The sequence below is a fragment of the Prinia subflava genome, chromosome 11, assembly GCF_021018805.1.
Source record: "Prinia subflava isolate CZ2003 ecotype Zambia chromosome 11, Cam_Psub_1.2, whole genome shotgun sequence".
NCBI classification, from domain to species: domain Eukaryota; kingdom Metazoa; phylum Chordata; class Aves; order Passeriformes; family Cisticolidae; genus Prinia; species Prinia subflava.
Window position 1 is genome coordinate 13630175 of NC_086257.1, and position 20493 is coordinate 13650667.

At 47.8% G+C, this 20493-nt stretch overlaps 1 protein-coding gene across 3 annotated transcripts; it reads left to right on the plus strand.

Annotated features, from left to right (window-relative positions):
* The first annotated feature begins 792 nt into the window (after positions 1–792).
* On the plus strand, positions 793–16258 carry LSG1 (large 60S subunit nuclear export GTPase 1). Of its 3 annotated transcripts, XM_063408774.1 has the most exons (14): positions 1970–4277; positions 4350–4467; positions 4711–4831; positions 5410–5496; positions 6149–6235; positions 8343–8403; positions 9139–9315; positions 10363–10788; positions 11092–11193; positions 12016–12159; positions 12468–12591; positions 13186–13265; positions 13903–14076; positions 15332–16258. In XM_063408774.1, exons 1-14 carry the CDS (start codon positions 4197–4199, stop codon positions 15509–15511), a joined length of 1962 nt encoding a protein of 653 aa, XP_063264844.1. In that variant the 5' UTR covers positions 1970–4196; the 3' UTR covers positions 15512–16258. The 3 variants fall into 3 exon arrangements, 2 of the variants coding, with proteins under 2 accessions (XP_063264844.1, XP_063264845.1); XR_010081656.1 differs by lacking the exons at positions 12016–12159; positions 13903–14076; positions 15332–16258 and having other exon boundaries at positions 793–4277; positions 12463–12591; XM_063408775.1 differs by lacking the exons at positions 1970–4277; positions 4350–4467; positions 4711–4831 and having other exon boundaries at positions 5462–5519.
* The last annotated feature ends 4235 nt before the right edge of the window (positions 16259–20493 follow it).

Below are 20493 nucleotides of genomic sequence, written 5' to 3' on the forward strand. Positions count from 1 at the left end.
GAAGAGCGGGAGTGCCCCTGGGGCAGGGGCTCTGCCGCTTGGCGGGGCCACGGTGGTGTCGGCACACCTCTGCAGGGGTTGTTTTTCCGTCACCGAAAGCGGCACACCCCGCTTCCTGCGCAGGCAGCCCCAGCGCTTCCTGCACTCGCTGCTATAATTAGAAGGGCAGCCAGTGTCCAGTGGAGCAGAGCCCTCCCTTGGGTGTCACGGCACCCTCGGAGGGGTGGCTGGCTGGGAGGTGGTGCTGGACATCCATCCTCATACCATGCTGCCAGTCGAGGGGCACAGAGGTGGTGTTGGGGCAGCATCCTCTGCTCAGCACTCCATCCTGGGGGCTGCCACCGTGGGGCCACATAGAGGGGCAGCAGTGGGTGAGACTTCCCAGGCAGAGCTGACACAATGGGAGCTGGAGAAATCCCATCGGTTTCCCATCCGGTGTTTTGTGCCTTCAAAGAGGCAGGCAGTTCTCTCTCATTAACTTGCCCCCACCCTGTCAGGCAAGGAGGTGATTTTATCTTCATAGGGCTGGTGGAAGAAGTGGAGTCTAAAAAACTCACCCAAGGGCCCCAGCAGGGTTGGTGCCTTCTCAGGGCTCAGCCTTGGCCAGGCAGCCTTGCTTCAGAGTTTCCTGAGCATGCTGCTCTTTCTAAAGAGGAGCAAGACCTTCACCAAAAGATGGGAAGCTTGCAGAACAAGCTCGCACTTTTCCTACAGTGCCAGTCCGCTTCTGAGTACAGCTGGAAAGAAGGGGGTTCAAGCAGCTGCAGTTGTGCACAGAGCAAAATTGTCTTGGTGTTCTTTCAGGGCTGCTGTGGGGAGGGTTTCTTAATGGGTCTGCTTGTCAGGCTGAGGCTGGCAGTACCGCTGAATTGCGCATTGTGAACCTACATGAATAATGAATAGCCATCACATGAATATTTTAGAGACACAGTCCTAAGATCTCCCAGTGCTGCCTTAAAGGAAAATGGAGGAAAAGTTGTCCAGAAAGAACGATGTTTCCTTTAGGCAAAAACGCACTGTTATGACTGGCTTTTGAAAAAGAGCTGCTGCTGCTAAATTATTCTCAGGATATGCATCAAAAACTGGAGCAGTGGTTTGGCTTCAAGGCAGAAGAAGTTGGGAGAGAAGCCCAAGTCAATGACTACAATGTGCTGGAAGGACAGCAGATTCGACTTTGTCTGTGCAATAGTTTTGTGAGAATTCCCAAAGCTGTGGCCACCTTCCAAAGTGCCAGCAGTGCTAGGCACTCAGTGCTTTTCAAAGGACTGGTAAGAGGTTTTGTGATGCACAGAGCTGCTTTCTCTCCTAGGACAACACCTCAGTCCAACCCAAGTACTTCTGTCAAAGAGCTGAGTTGCACGAAGCCCAGCAGCAAAAATTGTGTTCATTTTGCATGCTGTGGTAGCTACTGCATCATATGGGAATGGGCTGCAAATCAGCAGGTTTATCACATTTCACAGCAGCATGCCCCTCTCCTCCAAGCTCTCCTTGCCTGGCTGTGCTCTTGGCATGCACACTCTGGTGCCAAGCTGCCTCTGTGCAGCTCTTGTGACAGCATCTGTACCTCAGTGTCCCTTTTCACTGTGTGTGATTAATCCATGTATAAATGTCTTCTAGGAGCTGCAGGCTGTTGCATTCAGGTAAGATTAGTAGCAGCTTGTCTTGCTCAGGTAGGCAAAGCAAAGCAGTGGGAGAGGGATGAGAAACATGGCAATTAGAAATACGCAATTACTACCCTGGCTCTCATGTTTCTGTCACTTGGATGACCCAGTCTGTATCTCCTTCAGCACTGCTCTGCTCAAAGTGATCCCCGCAGTGCTGCTGGTATCATCAGACAAATTCCTCAGTGTTTATGAAGTGCCCAGAAATTATCTGTTGCAAGAATGAGGGCAATTTGGGCATTGCTTAAGTAGGTCCCAGAAAGGTGGTAGAAAATATCTGCAGTTAACTGTCCCTGAAGCACTTCAGTCTAGAAATGGGGAAAGGCGGCAGGGGAGAAAGGGCAACCTGTGGGAAAACCATCCCAATCTAAATGCAGAGATCTTTGTTCTTCAGGTTACCCTCAAATCTCCCTGCCCCAGGATGGGTTGCAGGTGGTGAGCAAGCCTCCTTTTCTCCTTTTCCCACTGCACCAGCACTTCTGCTGCCCTTGAGTGTCTCTTCCCAGTTCATGCCAGCTCCGAGGGTCCCATGGAGGTCCTCGGAGCTCTGCACTCTGTACTGGCAGGATCACCAGCCAAATAGCACGGTGGTGCCGAGGCTGTGCTGCCAGGGCTGTGCCAGTGGGATTATCAGAGCATTTGCCTGTGGTTGAGCAGCCTGGGAATGGCACTGCACGCGCCTCGGCTGTAGGGTTAGAAGTGCTGCCAGACCCGAGGCGTAGGGATCGGCCAGGCTGGCTGGCTGCTTTGGCTGGTGATTATGCATTGTGGAGGGAAGGTAACTTTTAACTGAAGTACAAAAGAAAGACAATAATGAGCATTTATATTACTGCTTCAGTGCCCACATAAAGACTTGAGATGGTTTTATTAAAGATGACTTGATTAGAAATGATTTTACTAAATCTCTGCCTGCTGTCTGCAGTTCACCAGCCTTCCATTGAAGGACCTTGCCTAAATGAAAAGGCGACTGCTGAGTCCCCTTTCATCCTTCTTATTTGCCTTTAGGAAGCAAAGGAGGGGCCAGACCAAACTGGTGGTGGTGGCAGAGCCTGGGATGAGCATGGCAAAGGTTCAGACGTCCTTGGGAAATTTATGCCTAAGTTACTGGCTTTGAAAAGAAGAAGAAAAGAAAAATTGTGTCTTCCTAATGGGCATTTATCATGGGGAGACATCACAAAGCAAGAGAAAAGAAAAAAGAAAGAAAAGAGAAGAGACAGGAGAGAAAAGACTGCTCCTGCTCAGGGGGTTATGCATGCTGCCATGCTGTTGGTGGCCGGCTCCTGAAGTTAAGCTTTGTCTGCCTCTGTTTTCCTGGGATTAGACAGGTTATTCTCCAGTTACAACTGATGCACATTACAGAGTTGTCGTGAAAACTGTCTGGCCTTAACCCAACACCCATAAAGGAGAAATGTTTCATAAATCAGTTCAGTGAGCAAGTACAGGTCAAGTTGTTTATTAATTTAACCTTCTCTTCCATCTTGACCCGGACCAGCCACAATGGCTGCTGCCAAAATCCATTCAGTGGTTCCCTGTCTGGTCATGCATTGTCCTCCATCTGGCAAAGATGCCCAGACTCTGGCTACATATTGCCAGCAACTTCATAGTGTAGCTCCCACAGCTGCATCCACAATCCCGCTTTGCCACCATCACTCCTCACATGCATGTTTGCTATACTGGGATGATGGACACGAGGGAAGGGGAACCTGCACGGGCCTGGGCGTGTTACAGGGCATGGGGTCAGCTTCGACCACAGGAGCTGGTGTCTTTCCCCAGAGGGATACACAAACCCCTGGCCCATGGCTGGCTGCCAGGCAGGGTTCTGCCCGATGTGGTTTGACAGCATCTGCACCAGGGTGAACCAGCAAGAGAAATTGGCCCCACTGGCACTGCCAGGGGCTGGGCTGGGGCTGGCAACCCTGGGTGTCACTGCCCTGGGGTGGGAGTGAACCGTGTCCCCAGGCTCATTACTGGTGGGGCTGGTGCCTGCTGTGGGAGGGAGGGGGCTGGAGCTGGGCCTGAGGAGGGGAGAGCCAGAGAGATGTGTGTCCATGCTGAGCACCACAGAGTGGGAGGGATGGAAAGATGGGTAGATAGATAGGTGGATGGATAGATGGATGGACGGATGGATAATCACAGAACCAAGTGGGCTGGAAAAGACCTCTGATACCGAGTTCAACACCGTATCAACTAGACCATGGCACTAAGTGCCACATCCTTAAACACCGCCAGGGACGGTGACTCCACCACCTCTCTGCGCAGTCCACTCCAACGTCTGACCACCCTTTCAATGAAAAAATTCTTCCTGATGTCCAACCTCAGCCTCCCCTAGTGCAGGTTCGGACCGTCCCATCGTCGCGGGCTGGCCGGGCCCGGGGCGCTGGCACCGCCTGGCGGCAGACGCGGGGGCACCGCGGGGCGGGCGCGGCCGCGGCGCCGGGCGGCGGAAGGGGCCGGCGGCGGAAGGGGCGGTGGAAGCGGCGGTGGAACGCTGCCGCCGGCCCGCCCCTTCCGTCGGCCGTGCGGGGACGGCGGCACATGGGCAAGAAGCGGAGCGATGGGCTCGGGCGCTGCCTGCAGCGGCAGCGCGGGCTGGACCGCCGCGGCGCCTCCTCTTGGGTAAGCCGGGGGCCGGGGAGGCGGGCAGAGATCGGGGCGGCCCGGAATGACGGTGGGGTCTTGTCCCGGCAGCTTCACGCCAGCGAGGTGGTCGTGGAGCGCGGCCCGGAGCTGCGGTCGGCGCCTGAGCAGAGCCCGCTGGAGGAGTTCCTGGCCACGGCCGAGCTGGCCGGCACCCGCTTCGTGGCCGGTGAGCAGCGGGGCGGGCCGGGGCTTCGGCCGGGCCGGGGGCTGAGGAGGGGGTCCCGGGGCGGGGCGACACCGGTTCGGGGATGGGTGAGTGTGAGGGGGCTGGCAGTGGGGCTGGCCGGGCGGGAGCTGGGGCCAGGTGGTGAGGCCTTGAGCCGGGGCAGGGGTCAGCAGGGACAGGATGGGGTGACAGGGCTAGCAGGGCTGCGGACAGGTGGTTTTGGATGACTGTCTCTCGTTTCAGAGCGTCTGAATGCCCAGATCGTGTCTGCCCAGAGCTGCACGGGCCTGCTGACAGCACAGGAGGCCCAGCGCGTTCGGCAGCTGCACCAGGAGAATCAGGAGTTCCTGCGCATCCCACGGAGGTGGGTTCTGCAGGGCTGGGCCTGGATGCCCCTTGGCTGAATGGGGCTCTGTGGCTGATCCCTCTGTGGCTGCAGGCCTGGGGACAGCCCTCAGGTTGAAAATACCCTGCTTTTGGAGAAGCCACTAACTAACCTACGTGAGCTGGCCGTAACCCACAGCACATGTGCCTGTCTGCCATGTGAGTGCTGTCAGGCAAGCCTCTCTGGCCTGATGGTGTGGCTTTCCTGCCCAAAGCTTGGCACTGCTGTAGCAGGTGCATCCAGGCTGCCTGGTAAGCCTTTCAGGAACTCTGTGAATGGTGAACAGAGAGATTAATCCCCATCTTAAGGACCCTACAAAACTTAGCTCAAGAAAACAGCTTTGTGGTATCTGCTGTACATGCTCTCTGCTAATGGAATTTGGAAGGAACAAGGAAAGAAGGTGTGCTTAAAGCTGCTGAAAATAGGTGAATGCACATCTGAACCATTGCCTCAGCAGAGCTGATTGTGTGGTGTTTATGTTCTTTATGTTTCCTGAGGTGATGTAGCTGGACTGACTGCTATTTCTGACCACTCACTGCAAAATATGTTTGTTATAGGCCACATTGGGATAGGACAACCAGTGCAGAGGACTTGAAGCAAGCAGAGAGAGAGAGCTTTCTTGAGTGGAGGCGACAGCTTGCCCAGTGAGTATGCTGCTTGTGGCTGGGTAAGTAGCTGGTGGCATCCAGAGGGTTACTGGATGTCTTTTAAGAGACACAGCAGTGCTGCTCTGAACGGAAGGCAGTGCTGCCAGCCTGCAAACAGCAGCTTGTGCTGGTCTGGTGCTGCATCCGCTGGCTTGGAGAGCTGGGTGGTGTCTGCTTACACCCTGCAAACCCGTGCTTACCCTGAGTAAAGTAGTTCAGCTGGTGGTAACCCCAAGTTAAAGGTTGTATAGAGGTATTTCAGGTACCATCCCCAAATTTTGCTATTTTTTCCAAGTGGTACTCAGTTAAGAAATAACTGCTGGCACCTGGGATAACTTCCCTCATTTGTTATCATGGCTCTCAAATTTCACAGGCAGACTCCTGATGAGTTCTTGTTCTCTCCATCTTTTATCACTTCTGCATTGACCAGGTCAGGAGCCATTGTGTCACCACTAAACCAGTGCCACTGACAGCAGTGTACCTGGGTGCTTGATCTGTTTGAAAAAACATCAGAGATAGTACCTCTATATGAGTTTGGTTTGATTGCTCTCTGCAAAATGAAAGCCTTCTGGATCTAGGGAAGAACTGGTAGTGAGGTTACAGCCTGCCATGGACCAAGTGTAACATCATTTTTTCTGTTTTGCCTTAGCCTCGAGGAAGAGAAAAAGTTAATTCTAACTCCATTTGAAAGAAACTTGGAATTTTGGCGTCAGCTTTGGAGAGTCATTGAAAGAAGGTAAAATATTTTGCTATCCACTTTTTTAAAAGTGATGTTGAATGTATTTTCATGAACTGTAGCTTTTGAGACAAGCTTCAAGCACCTCAGCACAGGAAAAATTAGTAGTGTTTTTTATCAGCACTGCAGTGATTTTGTTTGGAAGTGATGAAAATGTGATATGAAGAAGGGCAGCATCTCAGTGGTGCCAGCTGTTCTCAGCACTGTGATCTGCAGGTGGTTCCCTGTGAGTCTCTGAAGATTCTTAAATGGCTGCTGCTCTTTGTCCCCTCCTGTAACTCAGTATGGGAGGCCCCCTTTGAGGTCTCTTGCCAAGATTAACCTGTTCCCCTCTTTCCCAACCTCGCAGCTGAAGCTGATGTTCAGGGGCAGGAGGCAAGGACTAAGTAATGTTGGGAAGGGAGGAACCTCTTGGTCCTTGGCCCTTTGCCACACAGAGAAGTTGCAGCAGTGCACAGAAGACAACAGGCTGTCATATCACAGGAGTAGCTTTGTTTGCTGTGCTGAGCTGTAATACAATAAGAGTGCTGTGTACTGCGTTAATCTAACTGGGGCATTTAATTTCGCTAATAATTAAATTTGAGATAATCTCATCTCACTTTCCTAAAATTGAAAAATACTTCACCAGTGAGGTCATGGTGGGCTGGTTCTTTCACAGAAGGGGCTTTGTACTGAATGCTGCTGGGCCTTTGGCTGGGAGAGTGCTGGTCAGGAGCATCCATTGTAGGGTATCATGATGTGCAGTATGAGTGTACTGGGTGTTTTGAGGTGACTGGAATGTGTTATTAATGCCTTTCTGCTCCTGTTGAAGCTTTTTATTTCATGTAGAGTGAGAATGCTGTCTCAGAAGTGAATGGAAAAGTCACTCAGTCCCTTAACCCCCCAGATAATTTGATCTGTTATCAGCCTTTTCCATGTATTTGCTTCAAACTAGCTCCCAGCAGTGTGGCTCAGTGACTTCTCTGAATCCCATCCCAGTATGATGGTGTCAGCTCTCTCTTGTATTGATCTTTGAATGTCTGTAACTGTGCAGTCCCTCTTTGTACAATATGGCTTATTAAATTATTAAATTATTTCCTGCGGGGGGATTATTGATTTCTTTTTTCTTTTTTTGAATACATAATGAACTGCTTAGCGAGGCTTGAAATTCTTCCATTCGACCTATGGTGTTCTGAAGCTGTCCTGACTTAACAGAAATCCCTGTCAAACAAACAGAATCAGCATGTGATAATGCATGGCAGTATTTTAAATTACTTGCCTGGATGAGTTCTAGTGGAAAAGGCCAAAGTTAAATTTTCCCCTCCTTTTGAGAAAAGAAGCATGGATGCCTTTGGGATCTGAAGCCATTGCATTTAATTACTGTGTGGAACTAATGAGTCCTTATTGTGTATGTGGTGGCAACCTGGTCCTTGGGTTTGGAAGGTGTTTCCTAAAAGCATGTTGTAAGGCCTTGCTTGCATGGGGGAGCAGTGTATTTTACTGAAGTCTAAGGTTATTTTTTCACTCTTTTATGCTTTTTGTGACAAAAAGAGCATAGAGGAACTTTTGAAAATAGCCAATATCAAATGATCAGAATCTGCAGGTTATTTGTGGGAGACTTTGTACATCTTGTTCCATGCAAGGAGGACAACGGTGTTCCAAAATATCTCATTGTGTAGGAAAAATACCTCTTCTTTCTCTCCATAACCACCCTGCCACAGCTGAGGATGAGAATAAACAGAAATAATGTTGTGTTACCACAGTTTTTAGTACCATTCTAAAAGCTGGAGTACCACTACTGTGGTTCTTGTCTGCTGAGCGTTTCTGGAGGGTAGATGGGTTGGCATATTTTCTTCCTCCTTGCTGGCTGTACAGTTGTCCAGGAGAATGAGCCAAGTGAGGAGGAAACACTGTACAGCAGAACTGGCTTGTAGCACAAACATGGCTCTGTTGGGCAGGTGGGCTGCTGAGGTGCTCTATTGTTCAGTAAAGGTATTTAGTAGGATAATACAGTTAAAACTAGTAAAATTACAAGCAAACCTAAAAATGAATAATTGCTGTGTCTTACTGCTTCCTTTGAGGCAAGGTAATAAGGAGTACTTTATGGGGCTTTCCTTTACTTTTTCAGTGATATTGTAGTCCAGATAGTAGATGCCAGAAACCCCCTTCTGTTCAGATGTCAAGATCTGGTAAGTAAACCACTTTCTTGAATGTTGTCTTCATTTTGTGTCTTAATGTTCCTGTGATATGTTTTTGTTAATGCATTCAACCACCTTGAAGCTGTTTTGCTGTTGGGCCTAAGTGGATATCTTACTAATTGATGCAAGTATTCTGGCATGAAACTATTTTTCTTTGTCTTTTGGCATTTCACACAGAATGTTGTGGATTTAGAGGCACTTGTGCAATGTTGTGGATTTAGAGGCACTTGTGCAGATGTTACTGTGCAAATATTATATTATTCCTCATTACCCACTAGAAGTGTCTTCGCAGAAAGGAATTGTCTTATGTAAAAGCATAGTGGAATAAAAGTGGTTGAGGATTACAAAGGACCAGAAATTATTGAAGTGACAAGTTTGTAATGATAGGCTGTAATGATAGAACAGTGCATGAGGGAGACATGAAATTGCTCAAATAGTTACCTTAGGAGCTCCTGCAGCAGGTGCTGATTAATATCTTGTCACAGCCCTAAGCAGACAAGGTGTTTGCACACGTGGGCAGCAACAAGCTGTATTGTGGTAGTTGCATGCTCCAATTAGTTCTTGTAGCTGTCTGCTGAACAGCACTGCCACCAGCCCAGGGATGGGCAGCTTGGCTACACTCATGTGGAGCTGCGTGCAGTAATTTGTCCTGCTGCTCTTGTATTGCCTTGGGGTGGAAGGAGTCAAAACCAGAGTACAAACTGATCCTTCTCTTGTTTTCTTCAGGAAAGTTACGTTAAGGAAGTCAGTAAAGACAAGGAGAACATGATCCTGATCAACAAAGCAGATCTGCTGAGTGAGGAGCAGCGTGCTGCTTGGGCACAGTTCTTTGAGAAGGAGGGTGTCAAGGTGGTGTTCTGGTCAGCTTTGGCGGAGTCTGAACGGCTGTGCGGAGAGTCAAAGGTACTGCAGGTGACCAGTTCATGCTAGGTCTGTGCTGACTGCAGCTGGTAACTTGCTTTGCACCTATCCTTGTGAGATACCTGAGCATAAAAGGATTATTTTAGACACCTGTGCAGCTGTAAAACAGCATTTGAAGGATCAATTCAGAGACAAATGTGAGGAGAGCAAAATGGTGAACAAAGTGCAGAAGACAGAAACAGCCCCTATAGACCTGCTTGCAAACTCTTAATTCATTAAAGGAATTGGAAACCTTTCCAAGAGGGATGCTGTGAGGGATGTACAGAGCTTTCTTTCTTTCCCAGGGAGGGGAGGTGTTTCTTGGAGAACCTAAAGTACCTGAAAGCCATTTACCCAGTGGAACAAACTGAGCTGCTGCTGCAAATTACATGTTATCAATGGGTGCTGCTTTCTTCTGTTATGGCCATTCAGCTGTGGAATATCCCATATATCCTTCCAAAAATACCTACTCTGTTCATCTGGTTTACAGTCCTTGTATAAAATGCTTTTACAAACTGGTTTAAAAGTGAGACTGAAGGTGCTCTCTTCTCTTGTTTGAGAAGAAAGCTCAAAATACTATTGTTGTGAAAATACCCTCATTTTTGAATGTAAACTCTGCAGGGAAGTAGTGTAGAGTTAACTGAAAACAAAACAGCTTGAAATTATTTTAATGAAATATTTAGACATGAAACAAACTGGCTTTGTGTTCTGAACATTTTGAAAAAACAGCATTCATTCCTTTTACTCAGAACACTTAATAATTAAAAAAACTAGTGTGGGTGTGTGCACATTCATTCTGGAGAGGAACTTCTTAATGACTTCACAGAGAAGCTGTGAACAGTCCATCTTGGAATGCTTTTGTCATTCTCCTGAAGCAGGCTAGTTTTTCCTACATCCTGCTTAAGACCTCTAAAAAACCCCAGTGTGATGTAAACACAGTGAGCTGTCAGCTCTTGGGGTCTGGCTGATGACAGCTGCCTGCACTGCTGCAGCCAGCAGCAAGGCTCGGGGTTGTCTTTGAATTTCACCTCTGAACTGCTGTTCCCACAGGAACTGGGCACTGAGGGGGCAGCAGAGCATCCGAGCAGTTCTGAGGATGAGAGCTCCAGTCAAGAAGATGACAACACAGCACAGGGTGGCACAGAAAGAGCATCCACAGGCAGCACTTGGCAAAGTGCAAACCAGGTTCTGGTGAGTGATGATAACAGCAGCGATGAATATGAAGACTGTGAAGATGATGAAGAGGAGGACTGGCACACCTGTTCTGAAGATGAAGCTGGTGACAACATAAATGCTATTGCTCCAGAGAGGATGGGAAGCAGGACTGATGGTGCTGCAGTGCAGCATGGAGTGCAGGAGCAGAACATGAACATCAGGAACTTCAGCCATCTGGTACAGAGAAATGAGCTGCTGGAGATATTCAAAACTATGCACAATGGACCGAGGGTGAAAGATGGGGAAGTAAATGTTGGGCTGGTGAGTTGGACTTTGTCCTTAAATGGAACTTACTTAATCTAAATTTTTCTTCCATGTGCCCTCCATGGGAAAAATTCATCCTGTAGCCTGGCTTCCTGTAAGGATACAAGAACTAGCAAGCACAAAAACCCATTGTGGGTTTTGTGCAAAGATTAATATTGAAGTTCCTGGAGCTCAGTGTGCCCCCCTGCTTGCCCTAGTTTTTTTTTTTTAGTAAGTTTTATTAAAGAACTTTCATGTCAGAGCTCTGACAGTCGTTTGGCATCACCCTGCCTGTTAACATTTCATTTATTTGTCATCTAGGTGGGTTATCCTAATGTTGGCAAAAGTTCAACCATCAACACAATCCTTGGAAATAAGAAGGTGTCGGTGTCTGCTACACCAGGCCGTACAAAACACTTCCAGGTATTGCTAACAAATAACATCAGTCTTTTTATCATTTCTTTTTCCCCAGTGGAAGAGAGTTTCATCATGACCTAGTTGCAACCACATGCACTCACTGAGAACTCTGCCAGCCTGAACTGTGGCCAGCAGAGTAGATTGGAGAGGAGTGGTCTTGATGTGTGTAATTTTGGAACTTTAATTCTTGCTTCTAAACCCATGCTTGATTTTGAGCCACTTGTGAGAGCTGCTGTGCAATGGGGCATGTTTTTGATCTCCTGATTTTATTTAGTTACCTTGTCCCTTTTTTTTTTTTTTCCAACACCAGTCATGAGGAGAGGAGTTTTTAAAGTGAGTGTTCCTCCTGATAGGTTAAGGTTTCAAACTATCTTTGTCTTACATCATTGCTGCGAATTAATGTAGTTTTGCTGATGTTTTCATATTGATCAGGCTTTGATTTTGAGGTTGCAACTCCAGTGTTATAGTGTGGGAGCATTGTGGGATTTGTACTTTTCAAACTCCTAGCTGTTTCAGAAGGTCTGACACAATTAAAGGTTTCTGGAGTGCTTTCTTCTCTCCCATCAGACTGGAGAGCTGAAGATCTTGCTGCCCCCATCTGGACACCTTATTTAGGAACTTTGAAAGTGTTGCTGTCTTCTACATCTGAACTCCTTAATTCATTGGCTGGGACCAGGGCAGGTGTCTGTGTTAGTAGAATTTCTGCTTATTGTCATTTGCATCCATGTTTTATCTATGCATTTGATTTTTGTTGTTGTTCCTTTTTCCTCCATGGACACTGACCTGCCATGGTGAACTAATGGGTTATTTGGGTTATTTATCATGTAGACCCTGTATGTGGAGCCTGGCCTGTGCCTTTGTGATTGCCCCGGTTTGGTGATGCCATCTTTCGTCTCTACCAAGGCAGAAATGATTTGTTCTGGAATTCTGCCTATAGATCAGATGAGGGACCATGTCCCACCTATTTCTCTAATATCCTTTACATAGGGTTTGTGAGAGTGCATGCAAGGGTTGGATCTGGAGTATGCCAAGCAGCATGTTCCAGCCCTGCTAGCAGCACACGTGCTCATGTTTTGGGGGGAAGTGGGACATACTGGATAAAACAGTCCTGCTGTGTTGGTGTTTTCCTATCTCATTTCAACTTGTGTTGTCAGACTTGTGTTATTTTTCTGATTTGCAACAAAATCCAAAAGTCATTCTTTGTGTGTGCTCTTAGAGTGACAAGGGCAAGATGACTTGTGTAGCTGTAAATCACAAAATGGTTTCCTTCACTAGCTTATGTTTGCCAGCATATCCCACGAAACGTTTTGGAAGCAACCTATGGAATAAATATCATAAGGCCAAGGGAAGATGAGGACCCAGACCGAAAGCCAACAGCTGAAGAGCTGCTAACAGCATATGGATGTGAGTGATGATCCTTTTAAAGCCTATCACCTCCACTGTGTGCACGGTCCTGAACATGGCTTTAGGAGAGCACTGGAAAGTTAGGCCCAACTAAAAAGTTGGTTTTGTTGTGCACTGGACCTCTTCAAGAGGACTTGCCCTCCTCTCAGGAATGCTCTTTGTTAATGGCTCATCTCCTGTGTGTGTTGGAGTGGTGCTCTGCCAGTCTCATCTGATGTAGTGATGGTGTAGAAAATATTGGTGAAATGCCCTGCCAGTCTAAGTGTGGCACTCTTACCCTTTCAGATACCTCCCACCATCTGTGTCTGAGCTGGACTTTAAAGAATGTAGTGAATTCTCATTCTTTGCCTTTTTTAAAAAAATAAAACCCTAGCAGCTTTCTGCTAGTAGGGAGATGTCAGCTCTTATAATTTCTTTCAGTACCTTTACAGTCACCAAAATTCTTCCCTTCTTTTCCCCTGCTTTCTCCAAGAGAAGCCTCTTTCTAATTGAGTATTTTTGAGAAAGAATACAAATGGATGGTTAGGCAGCAGAGGAAAACATACTAACAATCTCTTGTACTTACACAGAATATACTTTGGATTTCTCTTGCAGATATGAGGGGCTTTATGACAGCTCATGGACAGCCAGACCAGCCGAGATCAGCTCGATATGTGTTAAAAGATTATGTCAATGTAAGTGCTCCCTACATCTGGCTTTTCTTCCCTTTTCTGAGGTAAATTAAAGGTTGCACTGGAGTACAGTAAAGTAAGTTCTCTTTCTCTGGATAAAATCACCAGGTATCAGAAGACTCTTTAAATTGCGCTGCTTTTATGTTTTAAAAGAATAAATGGAATTTCTCAAGCTGCCTAATCTTAGAAAGGCAATTGCTTAAAAATATGGCCAACTAAATAAATAATCATATCTCCAAAATAACTAACAGATACTCAGGAAATGAACCCCTAATGTACAGCTGGACCAATATTTGGCACTAAGGACTGTTGCTCTGAGTGTTGTAATACTGCATGCTTCTGCAGCACCTCTCTGGAGCTTATTGTTGATAATTTCTTGATAGGATCCCCTGGTGCTCCTGAGAGTTTTGCTCTGTGTTGTTTGCAGCTGGACACTGCAGCTGCAAATGGTACTTTGATGTAGAGGTGGAACAGTACTTTTACTTAGAAGTCAAACCAGTTGTTGCCTGGGAGAAGAAATAAAGTGTACTGATAGCCTGCCAGTGTGAGCCCCTAAACTTCAGGCCCTTCTTAGGTTTGGAGTTATTTTCTTTCCTCTCCCAGTTTATTTTGTAATAACTGTGTCCCATTGCTTTCACAGGGGAAGCTGTTATATTGCCACCCACCTCCTGGTATTGACCCAGATGATTTTCAGCACCAACATCAAAGATGCCCTGACAGTACAACTCTGCAGGCCACTGGACAGGTGAAGCCTGAGAAAAATACCAAAGCAAAACAAATTGAAAATGTGGTGGACAAAACGTTTTTCCATCAGGTAAATTCTGGAAGAGAATTGTTCTAGGGATTTTTGCTGCACCACTTACCTGTAGTTACTGGGGAAAAATCAGCTTTGATGATGGAGGTGTGCTGGGTTGAGTTAATGGTGTTTGATGCTGTGGGATCTGCATGTAATTTCTACCCAAGAGCTCTCTGTTCATTTTATTATCTCCTAAATCACTGGGAATGTCTTTCTGGTGACAGAAAGATTGCTAATGAGGTGTGCACACATGATTTTTCAGAGGTCAGCAGGGTGACCCTTGTCATTAGTAATCAGACATCAATCTTGAGCAGGAGGGTGACTGGGAAGAAAGACAAGGAGGAATGACACTGCAACTGACCCAGAACATGGTTTGGAACTAACAGGTCCTTCAAACTGACATTCCTTTCCTGAGCTGATATATTTAGGGGATGTGATAAGCTTTTTAAAGACAACTGATTTAGTACTACCTGGAGGTTTTGACTCAGTACCTGAAATCAGATGAAAAGAATGCAAACTGATTTAAAATCCAGTCAAGAAATCTCAAAATTAAGTGGAAAATCGGAATTCCTAACTTGTATGGTTCTTGTTAGATCCCACAGGGATCTGTTTTGTCCCTACAAGACAAAAGTGTATTAATGACTCATATGAAGTCCATAACTGACCAGATCTGCATACCTGACAAAGATTAGAACAGGTTTTTAGCTGTGATGAGGATGGATCATAGATGGCATGTTCCATTCTGTTTGGTTAGCTGGATGGGAACACCATTTTTTTGGCACAGCTAAGATAATCATGCATTTTGAAAACAAGAACTCAGGCTCTTTTCAAAAAAAAAAAAAAAGAGTGAGCTATTTCAGAAAACTGTGACCTGAAAAGCATTTTTGGGATTACCAGACTGTTGCTCTGTCTGCCCAAAGTGCTGGCACAAGCTGTGAGCCCCGTCAGTACTGCCCACGCTCCAGACTTGAGCAACTTATTTTGGTCTGTGGCTTTCCTGGGCACCAGATTTATTTGTGAAGACAATTTGTTGTGCACAGAGCAGAGGATCCATCCTGGTGCTGGAGCTGATACTGGCTGGGACACGGTGCCACGTCAGTGGCAGGCGCTGGGACCCGGCACAGCTTGGCAGATCTGGAGCTGCGGGCAGGCTTTGGCTGCCTTCCTGCAGCTCTGGAGCAGGGGCTGAGCTTGCCTGTGTCTGGTTTTACTGACAGGCTGCAGTGGTTGAGTGTCTTCTCCTCAGTCCCTGGTGTCCTGTCTGCTTTTCCAGGAGAACGTTCGTGCCCTGATGAAAGGGGTCCGGGCTGCCATGGGGTACCGGCCTGGGGGCGGCCTCGTGCCTGCGACTGCATCCAGCCCTGCCAATGTGGCTGGAAAGCCCTGGAAAAAACACGGAAACAGGAACAGGAAGGAGAAAATCCGCAGGATCACGAAGCACCTGGAGGCTTAGCTGTGGCACCAGTATCTTGCCTTTTCAGGGCAGGGACTGCACTGTCTCACAGGCCTTAATTGAAGGGGTAAAAAACCAGATAAGTGGGCATCACCAGCTCACCTGGGAGCTCTGTGCAGTGGAGTGGCCTGGCAGAGGATGAGAGTGGGCTCTGGTGGCTGGAGTTCACCCCTTCTGAGAACAAAAGAGACCTGGCTGTTCGTGTTATCTGGAAGCCAGCCCAGATATTTCACTGCTGCTGAAACATCCTTTCAATGGGAGCAGATGGAGCTGTGCAGGAATGTTTTTTTCCTTCCATAAAGGATGTATTTTATAGCTCTTGCAGTCAAAGTCCTGTAAAACTGACTAAAATCTTTAAACTGTTGAATTTCAATGAGTGATGTTTGTTACACTCTGAGACAATATTGCTCATCTTTTTTTTTTTCTTGGTCTTTAAGGCTTGTTTGTTGATTTGACTAAATGCTTTAATGTGTTGACAAACGAGGTAAAATGATCTTTATTGCCCTCTTCCTTCTCTTCTGTTCTCAGCCCTATTCTGTAGAATCTGTAACGACTCCCTGTTTCCTAGCTTGAGCAAAGCACAGCACACCATGCAAGGAAAATGTTGCTTTTATATCCTTTACACTGAGCTGGTATCAGTTGTTTCTGTGTGACTTCCCACTGGTATTTTAAAACATTGGCTCCTTATGACTGGCTAAAAATCTGGTGCTAATTTGTCCTTAAATATATTTGAGATTTTGCTTCCTATATGCGTGTCATGTTGTCTCATTGCCCTAAGTCAGAGAACTGTCTACTAGCAGATTTTAACTGGGTATGTGAGTATTTGATGCTAAAAAGACTTTACTTACTCGGGGTCAGATTAAAGTGTGATTTACTTCTCAGCTGCCCTTCTGAGAAAACGTTTGTACACTTGGTCAGGGCTCTTCATTTCTTATTCAGCACAGGGAGTAATGATAGGACTGGAAGAGCTCACCAAGACGAGTCATGCTTTGTTTTTAGGTGGTGAACTAACACATGATGCTGGACTCTTGATACTATAAAAAGGGATTGCTGTCTTGTAATTCTGTACTTTCCAGGCCTTAAATGTGAATGGAGAGATGAAAGCAACTGCTGAGCAAAGCCACAGCAAATGTGGGGTGTGCAACCAAGCCGGTTTTGGCTTTGTGGATCTTTCTGTGTGTCCTGTACAGCCAGTTTGCACTGTATGCACAGGATCCCCTGACAGCAGAGCTCTCACCTCAGCTCCTGCTTCCCCTGGAGTGCCTGCTCTTGAGTTTCTAATTACAGCACTGCAGGGAGGATAGTTCCCTGCCATCTGGAAAGTTAAAGGATAATTACACTGTTAATATGGTCAATGGTATTTTAAATCAGTGTACTGTAGCAGAAAGTAGATTCTCAGGAGAGACTGTTTAATCTAGTTCTCCTGGAGAAGGTGATCTTTGCCTTTGTTTCCTGAAAAGGTTGTGCCTTACCCAAATCACTCTGATCTGAGTTTTCTACCCTGCTTGTAGGAAAGGTATCTGTTTTTGTCCCTTACAATGCTTTAGGGACTTGATTGCTCACAAACACTCCCTTTTTTGTCCTGTTTTGTGTGAAGCTATTACCTATCAAACTGAAGTTGGAGTATCTTTTATTGAAGATGTAAAACATTTTTTTCTATTCTGATTTTCTCCTTTTGAAGCATTTCAAATTATTAGCCCATATTGCATGTACCCAAGTCCTTTCCTTTTGCATTGTCTGCCCTTTCCTGTTAGCTGGCTCTGCATGAGCTGCCTTGCTGGACAGGCTGTGTCCTGATGTAGACCCTTCCAAATCTACTGAGTGACAGAAATCCCCAGGGCCTGAGACTTGGGACGACTGCTTGTTGCTTGCAGAAACCTTTGGCCGTGAGACCTGCCAAGCAACGTGCAGTGTTTGCATGAGTGAATGGAAGATAATGTAAATATGACCAAGCAAGTACTGTGTGCTCAGGTGTTAAATGCAAACTGCTCCTTGCTGTGCTAAAGGATCACCTTGCCTCAACAGAAGAAGGACATAAAGACCTGTTAATATTTCATGCTGTTACTGAGCAGTGGGCAAAATAGGTAAGAGGCAAATTAATGCTTTCCTGTGGTGGTTTGATGTGTTGCTGAACCGCATCCCTCACTGGGCAGTGCCAGCTGGGCCTTGCTGACAGCTCAGTACAGCACATGGCAGCAGCTGGCAGGCATGAGGCCATGTGGGCACTGCTCACTTGTCAGAGCCAGCACAAAGGAGACTCTGTGCTCTGCCCTGGCCACCTGTGAATGAGCTTCTGCTGCTCCACTGCTTTCTGAAGAAGGCACATTTCCATTTTGGAGTGCTGTTTCCTTCAAGTGCCTTGTGCGTGTAGAGGGAGCGTGCAGGCTGCAACAGCTCCGGTCTCTTCTTTGGGATCCACAGCACTTCCAGCACCCCAGTGCTCTGTCTCCCCTCTCAGGTGGCTTTGCTTTATAATGCAAGCAGCTTGTTTTCCTGGCTGATATTACCTCCTGCACTGATACCTGCAGCAGAAATGCAGAACTGGTTTGGGAATATGACTGAGAGCTGAACTGGCCTTTTATGGTATCTCACTGAGAGCTACAGTTCTCCCTGCAGGTCTCTTCTCCCTGGTTTGGGGAGTCTCACACCAGCCTGCAGTCTCTCCCATGGCACATGGAATCCCAGGAGAACACAGGTGGGTCTGTGCTGTGTGTGGCACTGGGTGCCACACCTGTGGGCCAGCACTGGCAGCCTGTGGTAGAATCACCAGCTCTGCCTTGGATGTCCAGAGAACTGGGGCTGTGCTTCACACACAGGACTTGCTATTGCATGTCTGAGCTGCCATCTAGGCCATCTAGCTAGTACAAAAATGTGTTTTGCAGTCTTGTTTTGAGGAAGAACATTATTTTTCACTCTGTTCCTGCAACCTGAAGCATCATGGGTGAGCAGTTGAGGGGTAGGGGATGCCAGGATGCAAATCCCCAAGCTGCTGTGTTGTGAGTGCTGTGGCTCTTCCAAGTGCAGTTGGTGGCAGATGATGCAGGAGCCTCGCTCCCCTCAGCTTGGCAGAGCCAGCACTACACAAACAAGTCCTGCCCATCACCCCACTGCAGCCTGTGGGACTGTCAGGGTCAGGTGTCTGATCTGTTCCCAGCATCTCAGATCCAGGATCAAGGGGGGATGATGGCTTTTTGCACCAGGGAGCCTGCAGCTAGGGACTGCCATGTGGGATCCCTCTCCTGCCGTTAGGGGCCGGCCTTTCCCAGGCAGAGGAGCAGCCCTGTTACCCCCAGCAGCAGCACTGGTCCTGTTCCAGTTCAGGATCCCAGCAGAGGTGTGGGTCCCCAGGGATTCCCTGCCTCACCACAGCCCTGCAGAGTGGCTCATGAGCTGCTCTTCCCAGCCACCCTGGCAAGGAGGTGGCCAAGAGGACCACAGTGGGGAGCGTGGCTCCGGCCACAGCAAGGCAGCAGCTGAGTCCAGGGCCATTTAAGATATTTCTACATAATTTAAGCAACCCTTTTCTAGCTGTTCTGAGATACTGTTGCTTTGAAGTAAGAAGCAACCTTTCTTTTTCCTCTCTGGTCACAGCTCCTTCCCTCCTGTGAGGAGCTTCATACCATTGCCTGGCCCCTGCAGGATCCTTTACCCCATTTGTCTGTGAGGAGTGGTATTGTGCTGTCCCCCTTCCCTGGATGGTGGCTCAAGTCCAGCTTTTTCACTGATTTTTTTTCTTTTTTTGCTGCAGAAGGGAAAAAAATATTGGGAAAAATATCCCGGGGCAGCCGGGAGAGAGGCAAGGAGCAACTCTCCAGTATACCTCAGAAAATAATCTCTCCAGGCTAAATGCCTGAGGTGCCCAAGCCATCTTGGGATATGAAGAGAGGTCATGGTGAGGACAAGAGGAAAAGAAACTGCTACTGAGTCATAGGAACTCTGCCCCAGTGTTCTTTCTTGCTGTGGCTGTGGGAAAAGGGTCTGTCCCATGGGTGGTGTCAGGGCAGGAGGACTGCACGTGCTGGGTGGAGCAGACTTGGGTTTGCCCTTCTGGAAATGTCACCAGCCCTTTGTCTCTTGGGAGCTGAGGCAAAGAACCAGAAACATCATCCATGAGGGAAGGTCTTGCAGTCCAGCCAGGCTTTTGCTCCCTGCCCAGAGCAAAGGGAAGCTGGACGCCTCTACAGAGCCCCTTTGTTTTGGTCAGCAATGGTAGACCAGTGCAGGCATGTCTGGGATTTCACAGGGTTTTCAGCAAGTGTCTCTGCTTGTAGCTTCTCAGAACTGGCTGTGCTCAGGGCAGTGCAGGGGAATGCTCAGCAACAGCTGCTGTGTGGGTCCCAGGGAAAAGGTATTCTCCCACTCTTGACACATTCCACATCTTGCTTGGCCACTCTGTGTGCTCCTGAGTCCTCTCCTCACATTGTCTGAGCAGCGAGGGAAGTGTGTGAGAAAAATGGAAAGCAGCATTATTCTGCTTTGCACTTTTCCATGGAGAAAGAGAGACCCAAAATCTTTTTAGTTCCAAATGCAGCCAGTTCCCCTTTCTGGAAGGAGGCAGCGCAGGTCCTGTGCTGCCCAGAGAGCTGCCTGGGGCTCCCTGGCACCTGCCTGGGGCACTGCCTGCTCCTTTCTCTTCACAGTGGGACTTTGAAGATGTGATGGTGACGTGGAGCCAGCCCAGCCCTGCTGCTCAGCCTTGCTCTGTGCTGTGCCCAGCACCTTCAGACAAGCTGCAGCCCCTCCAGGATATCCAAGTACCTCAGCCAAACAAGCAGTAAGCAGCAGGAGGTGCTTCTTTGGGGCTCTCTGGCGGAAGGTCAGAAGCTCTGGGGTGCCACCACAGGCTGCCATGCTATGTTGTGCCTGAAGCACTGCCTGGTGGAGCAGGGACAGTTCCCAGGATTTTTCATGCTTGTCCTGCTGAGATATGGCATGGGGGCACCATTTCCTTCTCTGAACTGGGACTTTGGGAGAGGTTCAGC

Bases quoted from the DNA above. Each gene is read 5' to 3' on its own strand.
- LSG1 (XM_063408774.1), top strand. From the start codon at position 4,197: ATGGGCAAGAAGCGGAGCGATGGGCTCGGGCGCTGCCTGCAGCGGCAG. The intron at 4,468-4,710 runs GTGAGCAGCGGG...CTCTCGTTTCAG, and splicing joins CGGCACCCGCTTCGTGGCCG to AGCGTCTGAATGCCCAGATC. The intron at 11,194-12,015 runs GTATTGCTAACA...TTTATCATGTAG, and splicing joins GCCGTACAAAACACTTCCAG to ACCCTGTATGTGGAGCCTGG.